Below are 19,727 nucleotides of genomic sequence, written 5' to 3'. Positions count from 1 at the left end.
AGGCCTGTGGCACCCGCTGCCCAAGCAGCGCCTCGCCCAGGCCCTCCGTCTGCTCAGGGCCACGCCGCCTCCACCCTTTCCCAGAACCCTCGAGTGGCCAGGGCCCTGGTGACCTCACACGTGCAGGAGACGGTGCAGCCAGGTCTGAGTGAGGGTGTGCCCAGCGCCCGGCCCGTCCTGTACCCTCAGTCCCTTCTCGGGCTCGCGTTTCCCGAGGGCCAGCCTGGCCCTGCCTCCCCAGGGGGCTCCTCACTGGCTCGGTGCAGGCGGCAAGCAGCCCCGTCACTCCCCTGCTTTGGAAACAACTCGCCCAACAGGCCCCTGGACGGCAGACGGAGGCGGCCCAGGCCCCACTGCTGTTTCTCGTCCTCACTTCCCTGTGCCCCTCCCTCACACACGCCTGCCTCCCCCACCCCCACCCCCGTATCAGGCCTTGGCTAACAAGGCCGCCTGGCCCGCCTTCCTCACATCCACCCATGGCCAGCCCTCCCGTCAGAGTCTGTGCTGGTGCGGGGCCCATGGCCAGCTCACCTCTCACCCTTTCAGGGACGCAGGCGGCTGGCAGCCCCGGGAGAGGCTCCCCAGCGGGCAACGGGCCGTGTCCAGCGGTTGGGGACCCAGTGGGACCTCCCCGCTCCCCAGCCCCTGGAGAATCCCGGGGACGGGGAGCCGGGCTGCGGGCCTGTCAGGACTGAGCCACACACGGAGGGGCTCTCTGGGCAGCGAACACACCCTAAGGTGCTCAGTGCAGCCAGAGGTCCCCTTCCTCAGAGACGGTGACGAGTAAATGCAGGAGACAGAGCCAACATGCTACCACTTTATACCCCGGCCCACATGGAGGACAGGCTCCGGGAGAATGGCCAAGGGCTCACGCAGCTTCCCGAGCAGCTGCCAGTCACAGTCGCGTCTTCATGGTGAAGAGACCGGGTGCCGCCACTTTATCAGAAACACTAAGTGAGCGTCACCTCGCCAGCGAGGGAGCCAGTTCACCCACATGGGCTCAGTGGTGCTGCCCAGGACACGGCACCACCACGGGGACCGCACGCTCCATGGCGTGCTGACCGAGGACACGGCACCACCACGGGGACTGCACACTCCATGGCGTGCTGACCGAGGACACGGCACCACCACGGGGACCGCACACTCCATGGCGTGCTGACCGAGGAGGCCACGGCACCACCATGGGGAGCATGTCCCTGGAACCGCCTCCCCTGGACCCGTTTGCAGGCTGTGACATCCATCCGGGGGCTCCTGGTGTGACTGAGCTGCCGACGTGTCTTCGGGCGGCCTCAGCGGGAGCTCCCGGCTCGGTGGACGAGCATCTGTCTCCTCTCACTGAAAGTCCAGATGCCCAGCAGTGCCGTGTGCGTGAGCCGGGCCGTCTCGCCCCACTGGTTCCTGGCGGGGCTGGTGCAGGCCGCCAGGTTCTCGGTGAACTGCAGGACTGACTTTAAGAACCTGCGTCAGGAATTCATTCCTTTATCTATTCCATCCACTGAGAATGTGACAATGATGCGAATGTTTTCTCTTTATGTACTGAGTTTAATTTCTATCTGCGAATTCAAGGAATTCAACTAAGTACTGGGATTACAATTAAGTACTGAGTTTAATTTCTATCTGCGAATTCAAGGAAAAGGGGTGCCCACACAATGGACACAGTACAGGTTCCGTGAAAGAGAAATGCTGCCACATTGTCACTGGGGAGGTGGATGGGCCCCCAGGCACAGGATGCCCCAGCCCCCACCGGGCACAGGACGCCCCAGCCCCCACAAGGCACAGGACGCCCCAGCCCCCACCGGGCACAAGACAACCCAGCCCCTACCGGGCACAGGATGCCCCTAGCCCCCACCGGGCACAGGACGCCCCAGCCCCCACCGGGCACAAGACAACCCAGCCCCCACCGGGCACAGGACGCCCCAGCCCCCACCGGGCACAGGACGCCCCAGCCCCACCGGGCACAGGATGTCCCAGCCCTCACCGGGCACAGGACGCCCCAGCCCCACCGGGCACAGGACGCCCCAGCCCCACCGGGGAACCACCAGCTCAGGACGTCAGTGCGGAGGCTGAGACCCTGACTAGACGGGAAACAAGGACCAGCGGCTGCACTCGCTCCGCCCTCACCTGGACCTCACCGCCCTGTACACGTGCACTGAGCTGCCTGCGGCCTGCGAAGCCTCAGGCTGGGGACACGAGGGACTTTGTGGGAGCAGCCGGGGTGAACACATGACAGATCCCGCGCCTCTCCTGGAAGCTCTGCGTGTAAGGCGGGTCACACGTGTGTAAGGCGGGTCACACATGCGTAAGGTGGCTCACACGTGTGTAAGGTGGGTCATGCGTGTGATCCTGCTCTCAGAGCCGGGTCTGGGCTCCTAAAGGGGGCTTCCCGAGCTGAGCGCATTCGCTGTAAACATCACGTCTGGTGCCGTGACCGAGGCCCGGGCCTCACAGAGCCCAGCCCCGCGGAGGCGCCCCGACAGGAGTGCAGGGCGCTCGGGCGCTCGCACTGACGCTGAAGGGACCCACACGCGGGCAGCGCGAGGCTCAGACCCCTAAAGCCCAGGAACAGTGAGGCCAGGCAGGGGTGGGTGTCAAAAACCACCCAGGGGTCACCCGCAGGCGTGGAGACTTCACAGCTGCCAACGCAGCTCCCCTGGGGCAGGACACCCACCTGAGGTAGCGCTGGCGGCCGCAGGGCTCCTCGCCGCGGACTCCGTGAACGCTGACCAGTTCCAGCGCCACCAGCAGCACAACCAGGGACAGCACCGGGGCCAGCAGCGTCACACTGAAGACAGCAAAGCACATTAAAGTCCTAAACACGTGTCCAACTTCACAGAGAAAATGAGGTTTCACCTGACCGGCCCTGAGCCACGCTGCCCCACCCACCGGGCCTGGACCACGCTGCCCCACCACAAAGCCCTGAACCACACTGCCTCCACCACAAAGCCCTGGACCACGCTGCCCCCACCACAGGGCCCTGAGCCACGCTGCCCCCACCACAGGGCCTGGACCACGCTGCCCCCACCACAGAGCCTGGACCACGCTGCCCCCACCCACCGGGCCTGGACCACGCTGCCCCCACCACAAAGCCCTGGACCACGCTGCCCCCACCACAGGGCCTGGACCACGCTGCCCCACCCACCGGGCCTGGACCACGCTGCCCCCACCACAGGGCCTGGACCACGCTGCCCCCACCCACCGGGCCTGGACCACGCTGCCCCCACCACAGGGCCTGGACCACGCTGCCCCCACCACAGAGCCCTGAGCCACGCTGCCCCCACCACCGGGCCTGGACCACGCTGCCCCCACCACAAAGCCCTGGACCACGCTGCCCCCACCCACCGGGCCTGGACCACGCTGCCCCCACCACAGGGCCTGGACCACGCTGCCCCCACCCACAGGGCCTGGACCACGCTGCCCCCACCCACCGGGCCTGGACCACGCTGCCCCCACCACAGGGCCTGGACCACGCTGCCCCCACCACAGAGCCCTGAGCCACGCTGCCCCCACCACCGGGCCTGGACCACGCTGCCCCCACCACAGGGCCTGGACCACGCTGCCCCCACCACAGGGCCTGGACCACACTGCCCCCACCACAAAGCCCTGGACCACACTGCCCCCACCACAAAGCCCTGGACCACACTGCCCCCACCACAAAGCCCTGGACCACGCTGCCCCCACCACAGGGCCTGGACCACGCTGCCCCCACCACAGGGCCTGGACCACGCTGCCCCCACCACAGGGCCTGAGCCACGCTGCCCCCACCACAGGGCCTGGACCACGCTGCCCCCACCACAGGGCCTGGACCACGCTGCCCCCACCACAGGGCCTGGACCACGCTGCCCCGACCACAGGGCCGGGACCACGCTGCCCCCACCACAGGGCCTGGACCACGCTGCCCCACCACAGGGCCTGGACCACGCTGCCCCCACCACAGGGCCTGGACCACGCTGCCCCCACCACAGGGCCTGGACCACGCTGCCCCCACCCACCGGGCCTGGACCACGCTGCCCCCACCACAGGGCCTGGACCACGCTGCCCCCACCACAGGGCCTGGACCAAGCTGCCCCCACCACAAAGCCCTGGACCACGCTGCCCCCACCACAGAGCCTGGACCACGCTGCCCCCACCCACAGGGCCTGGAACACGCTGCCCCAACCCACAGGGCCTGGACCACACTGCCCCCACCCACAGGGCCTGGACCACGCTGCCCCCACCACAGGGCCTGGACCACGCTGCCCCCACCACAGGGCCTGGACCACGCTGCCCCCACCACAAAGCTCTGGACCACGCTGCCCCCACCACAGAGCCCTGAGCCACGCTGCCCCCACCACAGGGCCTGGACCACGCTGCCCCCACCACAAAGCCCTGGACCACGCTGCCCCCATCACAGAGCCTGGACCACGCTGCCCCCACCCACAGGGCCTGGACCACGCTGCCCCCACCCACCGGGCCTGGACCACACTGCCCCCACCCACAGGGCCTGGACCACGCTGCCCCCACCACAGGGCCTGGACCACGCTGCCCCCACCACAGGGCCTGGACCACGCTGCCCCCACCACAGAGCCGTGAGCCACGCTGCCCCCACCACAGGGCCTGGACCACGCTGCCCCCACCACCGGGCCTGGACTACGCTGCCCCCACCACCGGGCCTGGACCACGCTGCCCCCACCCACCGGGCCTGGACCACACTGCCCCCACCACAAAGCCCTGGACCACGCTGCCCCCACCACAGGGCCTGGACCACGCTGCCCCCACCACAGGGCCCTGAGCCACGCTGCCCCCAACACAGGGCCTGGACCACGCTGCCCCCACCACAAAGCCCTGGACCACGCTGCCCCCACCCACCGGGCCTGGACCACGCTGCCCCCACCACAAAGCCCTGAGCCACGCTGCCCCCACCACAAAGCCCTGGACCACGCTGCCCCCACCCACCGGGCCTGGACCACGCTGCCCCCACCACAAATCCCTGACCACGCTGCCCCCACCACAAAGCCCTGAGCCACGCTGCCCCCACCACAAAGCCCTGGACCACGCTGCCCCCACCACAATGCCCTGGACCACGCTGCCCCCACCACAAAGCCCTGAGCCACACTGCCCCCACCACAAAGCCCTGAGCCACGCTGTCCCCACCACAAAGCCCTGGACCACGCTGCCCCCACCACAGAGCCCTGGACCACGCTGCCCCCACCACAGAGCCCTGGACCACGCTGCCCCCACCACAAAGCCCTGAGCCACGCTGTCCCCACCACAAAGCCCTGGACCACGCTGCCCCCACCACAGAGCCCTGAGCCACGCTGCCCCCACCACAAAGCCCTGGACCACGCTGCCCCCACCACAGAGCCCTGGACCACGCTGCCCCCACCACAGAGCCCTGGACCACGCTGCCCCCACCACAGAGCCCTGGACCACGCTGCCCCCACCACAGAGCCCTGGACCACGCTGCCCCCACCACAGAGCCCTGGACCACGCTGCCCCCACCACAGAGCCCTGGACCACACTGCCCCCACCACAGAGCCCTGAGCCACGCTGCCCCCACCACAAAGCCCTGGACCACGCTGCCCCCACCACAGAGCCCTGAGCCACGCTGCCCCCACCACAAAGCCCTGGACCACGCTGCCCCCACCACAGAGCCCTGGACCACGCTGCCCCCACCACAGAGCCCTGGACCACGCTGCCCCCACCACAAAGCCCTGGACCACACTGCCCCCACCACAGGGCCTTGGGCCACGGCTGGACCACGGAAGTCCTCAGGAGGAGCTTGGCCACTTGCCACCAGGCCCCCCTTCCTCACGCCCTCTTGTCTAGTTCTGAGCCATCAGGGCCTGCTCTCCGGACAGGGAGGACCTGGCCCTGCCCTGGACCCTCCTGGGCGCCCTCCCCTGCACCCGTCAGCGTCTTCCTTACAGCCCAACAGCCAGTGAAAACACGCGCAGGAAGAGCCACGGAAAGGCTTAAGCATGAAGAGGTGTCTGTGTCTCTGGGACTCAGAGAAATCCCAACTCCAGTGAGATTTCATCTTTCCCATAAAACCGGTAGGAGATTAAAGATATTCTGCTTCGGGAAGGATGTGAGGGAGCAGGCATCCTCTTGTAAGCGGCCGCTCAGAGCGTAAACGAGGCATCAGTTTTCGGAAGCAGTGGGAGCTGAAAGCTTCAGACACCCCTCGACTCAGGGCTCGGCATTTGTCCCAAATGGTAACTCCCTGAGGAGCAGCACACGCCAGGACACGGCTCCCACGTCACCACTGCTGTGCCTGCGATCCACACTCACCCGGGCGGGCAGTCTTCCCCGGGCTGCAGCCACGCACAGCAGGTGTTCCATAACTTTCCCTAAAAATCACTATTTCTCTCAAAGTAAGAACCAGAACTGCTTCCAGAGGTAACTCCTGCCCAAGGCTCCTTCAAACCGGGCACAGCCACGCACCTGCTCGCCACGCACACGGCACAGCCACTCACCTGCTCACCATGCACACGGCACAGCCACGCACCTGCTCACCACGCACACGGCACAGCCACGCACCTGCTCGCCACGCACACGGCACAGCCACGCACCTGCTCGCCACGCACACGGCACAGCCACGCACCTGCTCGCCACGCACACGGCACAGCCACGCACCTGCTCGCCACGCACACGGCACAGCCACGCACCTGCTCGCCACGCACACGGCACAGCCACGCACCTGCTCGCCATGTACATGGCACAGCCACTCACCTGCTCACCATGCGCAGGAAATTCTGCCTCTGCCGGGAGCGCAGTGTCTTCTCCGCCCACTGCTGGCCCCTGCGTTCCAGGGAGGCCGCCACCTGCTGGGACACCTGGGCGCAGCGTGAGCTGATGCTTCGGAGCACAGTCAGCACCTCCAGGACGGCTCTGGGGCAGAACAGGGTTGGCACGCGGAGGCTGCAGATGTACGGGAGCGGCCGGGGCCACCTGCGGTCAGAGCACGGCTCTGTGGGCACGGCCATCGCCGACCTCCCGGGCCACCATGCCGCCTGCTGCACTGAGTCCCGCGGCAGCCAGCTCGCGTCTGCTCTTACACACGCAGGGGTTCCCGCCACGCAGGTTCACCTGGGGCTGTCATCACAGACCAGCCCGGCGGAGCGCACCGAGGCCCAGCTACCGGCTCCGGCCTGCGTGTCAACGTCTGACGAGTGTGGGAGGGACCTTACCTCTCAACAGGCAGGCGGTCTAAGCCCCCGAAAGCACAGTGGTGCCCAGGCACGTGGCGGCACAGCTCAGACATGATCTTTAGAATCAAAGGCTCGCAGGCACTGGCTTCAGAACTGCCACCTAATCTGGAAAAAGAAGGCATTTAATCGCACCTGACGTAATTCAGGTGCCTGGCTAGCGCCTGTGCAAAATAACATTTATGTACCTGGTTCACTGAGAAAAGTGCTTAATCTGAAAATGCTTCCTCAGCTATAAATGAAAAGGCCACCACAGTGCCCTGGCCGGGGTGGGGCTCGGCTGGTTGTGATAAGGGGGCTTATAATCTGACTAGAGAATTTCATTTCGGTGCATGAAATTCGAGCACAAATAGGGTCCCTAGGCCTGCCCGGTGATCAGGGCCGATTGGGTCCTTCCGGCTGCTGGCTGAAGCCTTCCTTCATTCAGCGCCGCCCCTGGTGGTCACGCACGTCATAGCGAGCGATCAAACTCCAGGACTCCCAGTCAAATTCCCGAGGGGATAGTTTGCGTATTATGCTTTTATATACATAGATAGGTAGAGCACCTGAATTAATCTAAAAAATAATCATATTATTTTAAATCTTAGAACAAATATACTTAAGTGAACAGGGGGCTAAGTTTCTCGTATATGATTGAGGAGTTGGTTCGGCTGTGAATCCAGTAAGCAGAACCGATAGGCATGGTAGGCCGACCCACCAGGAGTCAAAACATCATCTCACCCACACCACCTCACCCACGCCGCCTCACCCACGCCGCCTCACCCACACCACCTCACCCACACCACCTCACCCACACCACCTCACCCACGCCGCCTCACCCACGCCGCCTCACCCACGCCGCCTCACGCACGCCGCCTCACCCACGCCGCCTCACCCACGCCGCCTCACCCACGCCGCCTCACGCACGCCGCCTCACCCACGCCGCCTCACCCACGCCGCCTCACCCACGCCGCCTCACCCACGCCATCTCACCCACATCACCTCACCCACGCCATCTCACCCACATCATCTCACCCACACCACCTCACCCACACCATCTCACCCACGTCATCTCATCCACACCATCTCATCCACACCATCTCATCCACACCACCTCATCCACACCACCTCATCCACACCATCTCATCCACACCATCTCACCCACACCATCTCACCCACGTCATCTCACCCACGCCATCTCATCCACACCATCTCATCCACACCACCTCATCCACACCATCTCACCCAAACCACCTCACCCACATCATCTCACCCACGCCACCTCACACACGCCGCCTCACCCACGCCACCTCACCCACATCATCTCACCCACATCATCTCACCCACACCACCTCATCCACACCACCTCATCCACACCACCTCACCCACACCACCTCACCCACACCATCTCACCCACACCATCTCATCCACACCACCTCACCCACACCATCTCACCCACACCACCTCACCCACACCATCTCACCCACGCCGCCTCACCCACACCGCCTCACCCACACCATCTCATCCACACCACCTCACCCACACCATCTCATCCACACCACCTCACCCACACCACCTCACCCACACCATCTCATCCACACCACCTCACCCACACCACCTCATCCACACCACCTCACCCACACCATCTCATCCACACCACCTCACCCACACCACCTCATCCACACCACCTCACCCACACCACCTCATCCACACCACCTCATCCACACCATCTCATCCACACCACCTCACCCACACCATCTCATCCACACCACCTCACCCACACCACCTCACCCACACCATCTCATCCACACCATCTCATCTCCTGATGACAGTAGCTGACATTCGTCGCCCAGCCCCTTCCCCTTTATAGTCCTGTCCCCTGCACCTGCTGGAAGACAGGGTCTGAATGCCCGTAAGCGTCCTGTCTTCTTGGTTGGCTGGCCTTCTCAATAAATGCCTTAAATGATTCAACCATGCCTCTGGTATTGGGCACAGCAACAGGCAGCCGGAGCCCAACCAGGGTTTCCCAGTAACAGCTGGAGCACTGTCCTGTGCACTGGAGGGTTGTGGGTTCGATTCCCGGTCGGAGTGTGTATGGGAAACAACCAATTGATATTTCTCTCTCACATCAATGTTTCTCTCTTTCTCCCTATGTCTCTCTTTAAAATAAATTATATATAATTTCCATCCTTGGAAGAAGATTAAAAAAAGTCAATGGTACAATATGCTAAAAGCAATATGCTTTGCTGACTCGTGAATCTGTCTCTGACTCTACAACCCAAAATTCGTGTTCCCACTTCTCTCCTGAGAGTTAGACCCCCTTTCTGATTGTCCACGTTCTCAGTCTCCACACATACCCACCCACAGCTGAGCTCTGAGCTGGACGACCACCCTTCTTCCTCTCCACCCGTCACCAGGCCCCACGGTCCAGCTGCTCCCCAACTGCTGTGAGGCCTGCACGCTCCCAGGATGGAGCTCACCTGGCCGCTTCCCTGACAGCGTCCTCCGGCAAAGGCAGCAGAGGCCACGACCGGACGCTCTGCTCACAGCTCAGCACCTGGGAGGAAAAGGATCCGGCTTCTGAAGGTTCTGCAATAAGGCTCTAGAGCAGTGGTTCTCAACCTTAGCTGCACATTAGAATCACCTGGGAATCTTTTTTTTAAAATCCTGATTTCTGGGCCTCATCCTCCGGAAATTCTGTTTCTGTGTTACTAATGTTGGGGCCTCACCCCATAACAAAGAAACAGAATTTCCGGAGGATGAGGCCCAGAAATCAGGATTTTGAAGATTCCCAGGTGATTCCAATGTGCAGCCAAGGCTGAGAACCACTGCTCTAGAAGAAACCTATTTTAAAACCTTGTTTTGAAATTGCTGCAGGTGTGCCTGTCACCTTCTAGAAGCCTGTGTGTAAAACTGCTAAGGACATTACGTTTGAAAACCAGGTGGTGGGTGTCGGTTATTCATTGTGAGATACAGAAAGGCCGGAGACACGCCAGGTCCATGTGAGCAATGTCCGAGCGGCTGTGGAGCTGTCGAAAATTCCAATGCACTGTGGCCAGGACGGGGCCAGTCCCCTCCGAGTCGGACTCGCTTAATGGGCACAGTCCCCAGGAGCCTGCGGGGCGGCCGGGCGTGGGGTGACTTCCCAGGCTGGGGCGGGGGGCGGGGGCGGCCGACCGGCATGCTTCTCCCTGGTGCTGTGGGCCACGCGCTCTGGGTGAAGACAAGGCCTCAGCCAGTGGCCGTGGCCAAGTGCCAGCACCCGGTTCCAATATCAGACGGGACCCAGCCCCCAGCCCGTCCAAAACACCTGACCCACAAACGTGTAGGAGGCCCTGGCTGGGCTGCTCGGCTGGTTGGCGCGCCGTCTCATACACCAACAGGCTACGGGTTTGACTCCTGGCAGGGCACTTACCTCGGTTGTGGGTTTGATCCCCGTTGGGGAGGATAAAAGAGAAGTGTAAGGAAATGAAGTGGCTACTGTAGACACCACTGTGTGTGGTGACTTGTTACGCAGCACATTTTACAAAGAGGCCGCACACCTGAGCCACCACGCGAGGCCTCGCATCTGAGTGACCACTGTCGTTGGAGCGCCAGGTCTGCCCACTGGAGTCCGCCCCAACGAGGCAGCCCCGGCCTGAGCCTTCCAGTCGCGGCAGCAGCCGTGCACACCCCGCCCCGAAACGGCCCGCACGCAGCTCACCTGCTTTTTAATCAGCGCGACCGGGTGGAAGCGAGCGCTGTAGCCTTCCGCCAGCCTGACCAGCGCCTGAACTGCTGCTTTTTCCTGGTGGGAAACACGCTTGGTGAGGCTGCCAGTTTTGTTCTATTGAATGTTAAGCCCCATACGTCCCAATTCCTGCGTCTCATTCCGTTCAGCTGTAGCAGCTGAGCTCTCCACAGAACAGGTTTGGGATGGAGTCACATCATTGCCAACAAAGTGATGTTCGAAGACGTGAAGACAGTGATAGATTAAAAGGCCAAATCCATGCTTGACCACAACGCAACAAACACAGACAGAAATAAGAAAGAAAAGATCCCAAACATTTGGAAAATTTGAGAGATTCTCCTAAAAAAATAGAATTTAGTAGAAATGTAAACATTAGCATCAATACATGTAATCAATGCACAATTATGTGTTCCGATGGCAGCACACAGTAAACCAGGTAAGTGAAGCACGAGACGATGAAGTGAATGGCGTTTAAAATGAACGCTACCCTGTCCGAGCCACGGGGCAGTGACCGGACTGTCTCCTCCCCTCTCCGCTACCTTAAACTCCGAGGCGAGGTCTTCATCAGCGAATCTCAGCAGCAGCACCAGGGAGAAGGCGAGCAGCTGGTCGGCCAGCCCTCTGGGAAATGCAGGGAGGCTGACTTCCCCGTGGCTTAGGTGATCTCTGACGCGAGGCCCTTCCTGGTGGTTCAGGAAGTCCCAGAGGAATTCCTTGCGGAAGAGACGGACAACAGGCTCGTCAGCATCCTCAGCAGAGGCCCCGCCGACACGAGGAGGAGCACACTGCTGGGAACCGCGGACTCCAGGCCCAGACGGAACCTGAACAACCAGCAGCCGCAGGCCGGGCGCAGCTGCGGAGACGAGGGAGCACGCGAAGGGCTCAGCGCTCTCTCTGCGCACGTCATGGGCCACGGTCAGTGCCACGTCAGAGAAGTGCCGGTCACACCCGTGAACAAAGAGCGTCAGACTAGAAAGGCCTCACCATCGCAGGCTCCCCGAGGACAAGAGGAAGCTGGTTGATCTCGCCATCACTCAGGTGTTGTGCCAACATCTAAAACGCCCAAAACAAGCAATTCAGCTGGTACACGGGCACGCATGGGCCTTTCAGAGCCGAAGCACCCTGCCCTGTGCCTTTGCTGAGAATCGTTAAATAAGCCACAAGCCAATCAGATGAAGTGAGGGCGTCTCCAAGGAAACTGCCCCCGGGCCAGGAAAACGTCTCTTAACCCGTTTAATGACCTTAGTACATGCAGCTTTCTAACTGTGAGGGTGTGTCTCTGTGTACATGTATGTGTGTACTTGTATGTGTGTATCTGTGCGCATGTGTGTCTACGTACTTGTATATATGTGTGTATCTGTGTTTGTATGTATGTTTGTGTACTTGTATATGTGGGTATCTGGGTTTTATGTGTGTTTATGTCTACTTATATATGTGTGTGTCTGTGTGTCTCTGTCTTTTCACGTGTACACGTGTGCTTGTGTGCTCCGTGTCCACCAGTTCCTTCATGAGTCACTTGGCTCACGAAGATGATGGGGCCCAAGCAGGAGCCAATCCTGAGGCCCGAGTCCTGTATGGACCTGACTTCACTGTCTAGTTCAGTCCCCACAGCCCCAAATAACACACCCAGTAACAGCGAATCAGTTACTAATGGGACAAACTCCGCACTGAGCAGGCTCCTTCTTAACCCCTCCCCCAGTCCCCGGAGCTAAGTCATCCAAAGGCAGAGGGACTCCCGTCTCCTCTCGGAGCTGCTCTGTGGCATCACCGGCTTCGGGGTCTGTACGGAGTCCACCCAGGAGGCACACAGATGCCTCTACACTCCACCAGTGATAAAAACATTTCACTGTGACTTTCACTATTCCGGACTTCCTCCTTCAGAATCCCGCCCCCTGCCCCTCAGATGACACGCCTCAGTGACTACTACATGCTCATGGCAGTAGCTGATGTGTTTCACGTGCAAAACAAGCAAGCGCTAGCCGTAGCTGACGTGTGAGCCTCTAATAGCTGCAGCGCTTGATGCTGGTCCCCGGCATTTCCCGGCCTTGTCTCTGCGACTTTAGAGACTTGGTGAATAATGCTGGGCCCCAGCTCATCCTGAAAGCGATATTCAGCTCTAAGGCTGTTTCTAGCTTAAACGACGATCAACGCTTTCCTATAAGCTTGTGAATGATGGCTAATCTTTCACTTTAGATTTTAAAAGAATATACTGTTTTGTTTGTTTCAAGATACCTTGTAAGTTCAAATTCACTTACTTCATCGAAGGTGGTGTACAGAGCTGCCGACTTCAGAAAAGGGAAAAAAGGAAATAATTAAAGCAAAATACGAGCAGGTGAACTGTTCAAAGCAGGAGGAGTCTCACATGCCAACAAACACGAAAACCTCGTCTGAAATCCGCCTCCACCCAGCAGCACTTTGGGAAGAACGTGGGCAAAACACACACGTGACGGCCACGTGGGACCCAGGGCATCCGGCCGCTGGAACTCTGCCCATGCTGGACGTTCAGCTCGACCTCCTCACACCTCCAGGCCCGCAGCGTCACAAACCACTGCCCACCCGGGTACCTCTGCTGACGGCACGAGGCAAGAGCAAAGGGGCATTTCCCCACAAACAGCCCGGTTCCCACACTCTTGGTGTGAACAGCACCGTCTACAGACACAGGCTCCGGGTGGAACCTCAGCTCTGATCCCGCCTTCCACTGTGGCACGCAGCTCCTCTGCACAACAGCGGGGAGGAACCCGCTGAGAGGCCTGGGACCTGTGTGCACAGCACGGGGATGCCACTGGCTGTTGAGCACTTGAGGCCACAGAAGACACAGGGATATGTACTGGTTTAGAAGAGAATGGGTGGTAGCGTGAGCATGGGTCAGAGAAGGAAGAGCAGCATGAAGATGGGACGGGGGAGGAGCTCAGGGGGCAGGACAAGGAACCAGGGAGGCCTCAGCGCAGAAAGGAGGGGCACAAAATCCATCACGAGAAGAACCGATGGGCAGTGCTGGACTGAGTGGCCATGGAGAATGAAGTGCAGGCAAAGCACAGGGCAGTGCTAAGGTTTGGGGCCAGAGCCACTGAGAGCATAAGAATAAGGAATTTGTAGGAGAAAAAAATATGCTTTTTAAAAATTAAGTAAGTTTGAGATGCTGGGGAAAACCCATATGAAGATATTCAGCAAACAGGTGTCAACCTAACTCAGGAGATGAAAGAACTGAGTTAGAGTCAATGCCTGGAGACCCTGGAACTTAAGGCTATGAATTGCCCTCATAGCTGCTTTGGCTGCATCGACAGCCTGTGATATGTTGGGCTTCCGTTTTCATGAGGTTCCAAGTGTTTTTTAGTTGTTGTCCCCACAGAGGGGACAGCTTTAGGCATGGGGTTGTGTGAGATCTCCCAAGGAGCAAATATAAGGAGAGGACAAGGTTGAGAAGAGAATTTTGAGGAATGTTGACATAAAGGGGCAAAAAGAGGAAGATGAACTAGTGAAAGAAATTGGAAAAGAAGACATGGCAGACGCTGCTGCTCACCCTATAATTCAGGGCCCCCCCTTTCCTTATCCATAGATCTCTTAATAGTTAACTGGGCACATTGCCACCCGAGCCTCCCACAGAGGGGTGGGATGAGTTCTGGCCAAGAGGAGAGGAGGAGTAGGGTCCTTACAGAGGGCGCGTGCTGCAGACCATGGACCTCCTTGTGGGCCACAGTGATATGTCAGTGACTACGGCTACACAGAGAAATGAGTGGTAACTAGTTGTATGACATCACTGAATTTAAAAGACTACTTTTAAAATATGATGGAACTACCACAATCAACCATAAGTAAACGTAAATCCTATAAAACATTATAATGGAAAGCCACAAAAAAGGACACTGAGTCTTCTGAGGAAAGCTCTTAGCTAACAAGTTCATGAACTGCAAACAGAAATGAGGCGTTAAGATCACTGCAGAAGCCTGCCGCTCGCACGCGTACCTCGGCCGTCAGGAGTCTCCTGGGACACCCGTTAACCTTGGCGAACAGGCCCCGCAGCCCCGTCTCCAGCTGCGTCAACAGCAGCATGGCGCAGTCGGCGAACCTGCAAAACGGAGGAAAAGCACAGCCCGCTGTGAGGTGGGCACGGCCGGCCCCCCAGCCAAGGTGCGGTGTCCAGACTGGACGCTGTGTCCAAAGGGAGACAGAGCCGTCTCCTTGGACTCGGGCCTTTACAACTGCTTCGGGGCTTTACCGCCTGATGGGCCACTTTCAGTCCCTCAGTGGAAGGTGTCATCCAAAGCCGCCGCATTTCCTTTCTGGAAAGTACTCAGACCCAGGACATCAGTGGCTCTCACGGTCTCCCAGTGGCCGTCCCGGGAAATGCGGGAGGAGTGAAGACCAGTGACCCCTGAGGTATGAGCGCCAGCTCGCTCCTCGGAGCCCGAGACTGATTTCCTGTTCCCTGGTTCACCAACCCTCGACTCAGGGCTTCACTCACAGTAAAAACTCAATGACTTTTCAAGTTGATTCTAAAAAACAATAATCTTCACCCGCCGTCCCGTGATCCTTGACACGCGACGAGGAGGCCGTTCTCCTGGTCAGGAAGGTGTTTCCCGCGAGCCCCCCCTCCAGACAGCCGCCTCCCCGTGGCTGGAGCCCCACAGCAGGGCCTGGAGGCAGGGGCGGAGGAAGGACTGGCCCCCGGACTCAAGAACCACCCTTGTGCCACCTTCCCATCACCTGTGTGTCTTGAACTTGGTCAACGCGACTTCCCAATATGGCAACATGATCCTCAGGACGAAAGAGGATTTCTTCATCACTTCCTCCAATGCCCAAAGTACCTCGTCAGTAGCAGCTGCAAGACAGCAAGAGGTTTCAGCACAACCACAGTCACTGAAAAGCTGTGAACGCGCTCGGGGGCAAGGCGGCTCATCTCCTCACGCAGGTGAGCCGCAGCCCAGCCCGGGGTGGCGCGGGGCCCCGGTAAGGAAGACCGTCCTGCCCTGCGCGGGGCAGGTGGCCCAGGGGCTTTGGCGGAAGCAGGCATGGACACTGCGTCTCGTTAGTGGTGCAGGCTGTGACCTTCTGTAGCGGAGTTCAAGGTGGACCAGCTGACCACCTGACCAGGAAAATAAACTTCCACAAGATACAGGAACCTCGAGGGAATGCTGGGTAAGCGACAAACTTCGGTGCTTATGACGTGTAAAGGAGGTTCGTCCTTGGTGACACGTCCAGTCTGGGGGTGTTGATGTGGGGGAGGCTGTGGGCGGGCGGCGGGGTGGAGGGGAATCTCTGGACCTCCCTCTGTGTTCTTATAAGCTTAAAGCACTCTAAAAAGTGTCTTGCCATTTCTATGTACCGTATTATTGGCCGTCACCGGACTAGCGCAAGGGTCTGTGCACAAAAGGCTGAGATGTGGGGCCACGTGAGTCACACTCTCACTGGCAGACACAGACCTTGTACCGCGACGGCCGGTGAGGGGCAGTGGGCTTGGAGAAGCACAGGTGGAAAGCTCTTTCAAGGTCCCCCTCCCCACGATTTGGTAAAAGGCTCGGTCACGGTGAGGATAAACGATGTGAAGACCGTTCCACCGCGAGGGCTCTGGGCACAGCGCGTGGAGCCCAGAGGCACAGCCGAGCGTGGGCAGCGGAGGCGCCTTATAAATGGCCCGACACCACGTGCATGCCAGTCCCTCTGGAGGACAGACTGAACCCGTCACCAACACGGACCCACGGACTCCCCGCAGCAGCCCGGGCGCAGCGGGAAGGGTCGGGTCCAGGTGGCGACGTTTCACATACGACTTCGTGGCTCTGTCTCGGCACGTCGCCGAGAGAACGCCCCACCTGGAGCTCACGCCTGAGGCTCCGATGACAGCCTCCCTAATGCCACTCAGGGGAGACGGGGACTTGCCGGGGAAGACGGTCCAGTCCTCTGAGTCCGCGAGCGTAAGGAGCGGCCGACGGGCCACCGTGCGCTCCGTCTGCTGCAGGTGAGCCTCCAGCAGCTGGCCCAGCCCCGCGGTCAGCAGCACCAGCATCGAACAGTACCTGTGGGAGGTGCCGGAGACCTCAGTCATACGTATAAAAGGCTTTCCTTTCAGGAGAAAAAGTTCAAAATTAAGAAAGCAAAGTGAAGCAGTGCCACATGGGCTGGGAGCAACAAGAGAACCTCAGACCCGCGGGAGCTGAAACCGTGAGGACCCCTGCAGGGCTCCGCTAGAACTCCCAGCTTCCCCTCCAAGTCCTGCGGAGACGGGCCTCCCTGTCCCGACAGAGGGGTGGACCCCCAGTGCCCTCCACAGGGGAGGCCCTTCTGCAGCACCTACTTTGGAGGAACTTCCTGCGGGGACGCGAACCCGTGCCACAGGACATTGCGCAGGTTGAGTCCGCGTGGAGAGCCCACGAAGACCGTCAGGACGTCCATCTGGGCAGGGCAGGAGAGCAGAGGCTGGGCAGTGCGGTCATTAATAAATCACTGATGCAACAGGTCACGTTTCCTTCCTTCCCGCAGCAGTTCCCCTAGTTCAGTGGTCGGCAAACTGCGGCTCTCGAGCCACATGCGGCTCTTTGGCCCCTTGAGTGTGGCCACGAAGTTTCAATCACACTGTACACATGCCCGCACGTGGTATTTTGTGGAAGAGCCACACTCAAGGGGCCAAAGAGCCGCATGTGGCTTGCGAGCCGCGGTTTGCCGACCACGGCCCTAGTTAGTACACAGTCGTCGGCACAGAGGTAACAAACAGCCTACAGTTACTGAGCAGTTACTGCGTGCACCTGCCTCGCCCATCCTCAGACCCGCCCACGAAGAAGGCACTGCTGTGAGGCCCACTGTGCAGGTGAGAGGGGGGTGCAGAGGGGACCCCGGGCGGGCGAGGGTGGGACCTGTCCCAGGCGGTGCTGGGCATCAAACAGCCTGACATCCAGATAAACTCACACAGGAAACGACTTGGCACAGAAGCGCCACAGTGTACCGCGTGGGCCTGCGTGTAAACGGGACGGGCAGCTCGGAGGGGAACCTGAGGCTGTGGGAAGCTCTGAGGGCCCTCCACCTGTGAGGTGACGACACTCCCATCAGCATATTTTTGAGGAGCACAAGTGCAGTGGACGCTCACCGCCTGTGCTGCGCGTCCTCTGTGGCTGTGGGGGAAGCTTACCACAGGCCGCCCGAAGACTTGAGCAAGCTCTGCAGAGGCAAGCAGGTCTCTTAAAAGAAACGGGCATTCCTTCCCCACCAGTAAAAACACCTAAAATTCAAACAAAATTCATGTAGCAGCTGCATTCCAGTGAGCCAAATGATATTCAGGGAGAAATCACCCATAAGGCAACTGCTTGGACAAATGGTGGGAGACCATTACTGAAGACACCCATGTTTTAATGTCATAATCATCCAAAACATACTAAAACTCTGCACCAAATAACTGAACTTTAGAGGAGAAGGAGAATGAAAATCAAGTCACTCAGGTACTTTAACGGCCCCACAACGAGCGTTCTCACACTCACATCACCCAGGGCCCGTTCCAGACAAGCCGTCAGCTTCATGAGGCTCAGAGCAGCAGCAGGGGATTCACGACTCTCCAAGGCATCAAATATTTCCGGAAACAACTGTTTCGAATGAGATGCGCTTCAGAATTTATGCTCAATAAGAAATATTTCTCCCAGTAACAATACTGTTCCTAAGAGCCAGACCTCTAAAGATTTTGATGATCATATTTTAATGATTTTTTTTGAGTATAGGTAAACATTTCCTACAAATATAACTTCTAAATCATAAAAAATATCTAAGGAGTTCTTTGAATGTCCTTTGTTTAATATTTATTGAAAACAGGAAGTGTGGTGTGACTGTACATCGAGAAGTCAAATGTTTTTACCTAAATCTTATTTCCAATTTGGATTAATTCTTAAGATAAACATACGGCAGCTCACCCTGCCGCTTCTGAGAGCTATTGCAGAGGACGCAGGAATGACCCTTTCACACTGAATGGGGAAACTCCAAAGGTTTTCGGAGGTAGACTTGCTGGCGGTACTGCTCTGCTGTGGTCCTTCACTGTGCCACGGGACACCGGTGGTTTTCACCAACCAGCAAAGCAGCTGAAGCCAGGTCTGAGCCTCGAAGGACCCTCTCCCTCCACTTCAGCAGGGCTGAGGCCAGCCCTGCTCCAAGCCTGGGGCCCACTGTCTCAAGATGACCTCGCGCTGCCAGCAGGGCTGTCTCTCCTCTGCAGAGGCCCACTTTGCCTCTGTCCAGGACCAGCACCCACATACCGAGCTCCCTCCCACCCCCATCCTAATGCTGCACCGCGGTACTCCCCTTGGTCAAAGGGGGTGCTTCTCAGCTCAGACCCAGAGACGCTGCATAAGTCCCAAGTTCCCCTCCGGGCCCTCCAGAGAGACCCCTTTCATATTAGCAAGTAACAGGGTTTCGAAGTGGAATTTGCAAAGGCCGAACCTCTGGAGAACTTGTCCACTGGAGCCACGGTACATACTGAACTTCAAACTGCCCCTTGGTGAGAGATGAGAAATGCACGTGGACAGCCTCACACACAGGGCCCAGCAGCCTCACGCTTCCCTGGTAATCCAGACCTTGGCCTTCAAGGATGAGAAACAAGTTAGCACCTCCGCTCCTATATCACGGGGAGAAAAATATCTGAGTCATCAGAGAAAAAGTGCTCTAATTATAAAATTCCCACAAAGTCCACATCCAGTTTATAATTGAACTTACAAAAAAGATACACCTACCTTGAAATAAGGTATATGGTGCTCATCTGATTATAACATAAAAATATGCTATTGGCTGAGAACTTGGAAAATACAGAAAGTTTCAAACAGGAGAAAAATATTTTCTTCAATTTCTTTACCTGTATATAAGTT

General features: G+C 59.0%; 1 protein-coding gene across 2 annotated transcripts in view; it reads right to left on the bottom strand.

The window, feature by feature from the left end:
* Nucleotides 1-803: 803 nt before the first annotated feature.
* ERMARD (ER membrane associated RNA degradation) overlaps nt 804-19,727 on the bottom strand; it is a 21,413-nt gene continuing 2,489 nt past the window's right edge. The window contains exons 3-19 of one of the 2 annotated variants that reach the window (XR_013996155.1): nt 19,306-19,445; nt 18,360-18,461; nt 18,014-18,103; nt 17,186-17,283; nt 16,771-16,907; nt 15,601-15,715; nt 14,860-14,962; nt 13,152-13,181; nt 11,881-11,949; nt 11,436-11,609; nt 10,870-10,953; nt 9,647-9,723; nt 7,170-7,295; nt 6,712-6,930; nt 2,669-2,782; nt 1,138-1,458; nt 1,018-1,087 (exon numbers count right to left, since the gene is read on the bottom strand). Coding sequence is in view for 1 of the 2 variants with exons in the window: in XM_081094228.1 (XP_080950354.1) it covers nt 1,290-1,458; nt 2,669-2,782; nt 6,712-6,930; nt 7,170-7,295; nt 9,647-9,723; nt 10,870-10,953; nt 11,436-11,609; nt 11,881-11,949; nt 13,152-13,181; nt 14,860-14,962; nt 15,601-15,715; nt 16,771-16,907; nt 17,186-17,283; nt 18,014-18,103; nt 18,360-18,461; nt 19,306-19,445 (1,847 nt within the window). In the remaining variant the exon portion in view is untranslated. Of the gene's footprint in view, nt 1,459-2,668; nt 2,783-6,711; nt 6,931-7,169; nt 7,296-9,646; nt 9,724-10,869; nt 10,954-11,435; nt 11,610-11,880; nt 11,950-13,151; nt 13,182-14,859; nt 14,963-15,600; nt 15,716-16,770; nt 16,908-17,185; nt 17,284-18,013; nt 18,104-18,359; nt 18,462-19,305; nt 19,446-19,727 lie in introns of both variants that reach the window. The other variant, XM_081094228.1, reaches the window with a different exon arrangement.

Source organism: Myotis nattereri (assembly GCF_964212035.1).
Source record: "Myotis nattereri genome assembly, chromosome: 6".
Taxonomy (NCBI): Eukaryota; Metazoa; Chordata; class Mammalia; order Chiroptera; family Vespertilionidae; genus Myotis; species Myotis nattereri.
The sequence above is the reverse complement of the archived record's forward strand: the minus strand, read 5'-3'. Positions and strand labels throughout refer to the sequence as shown.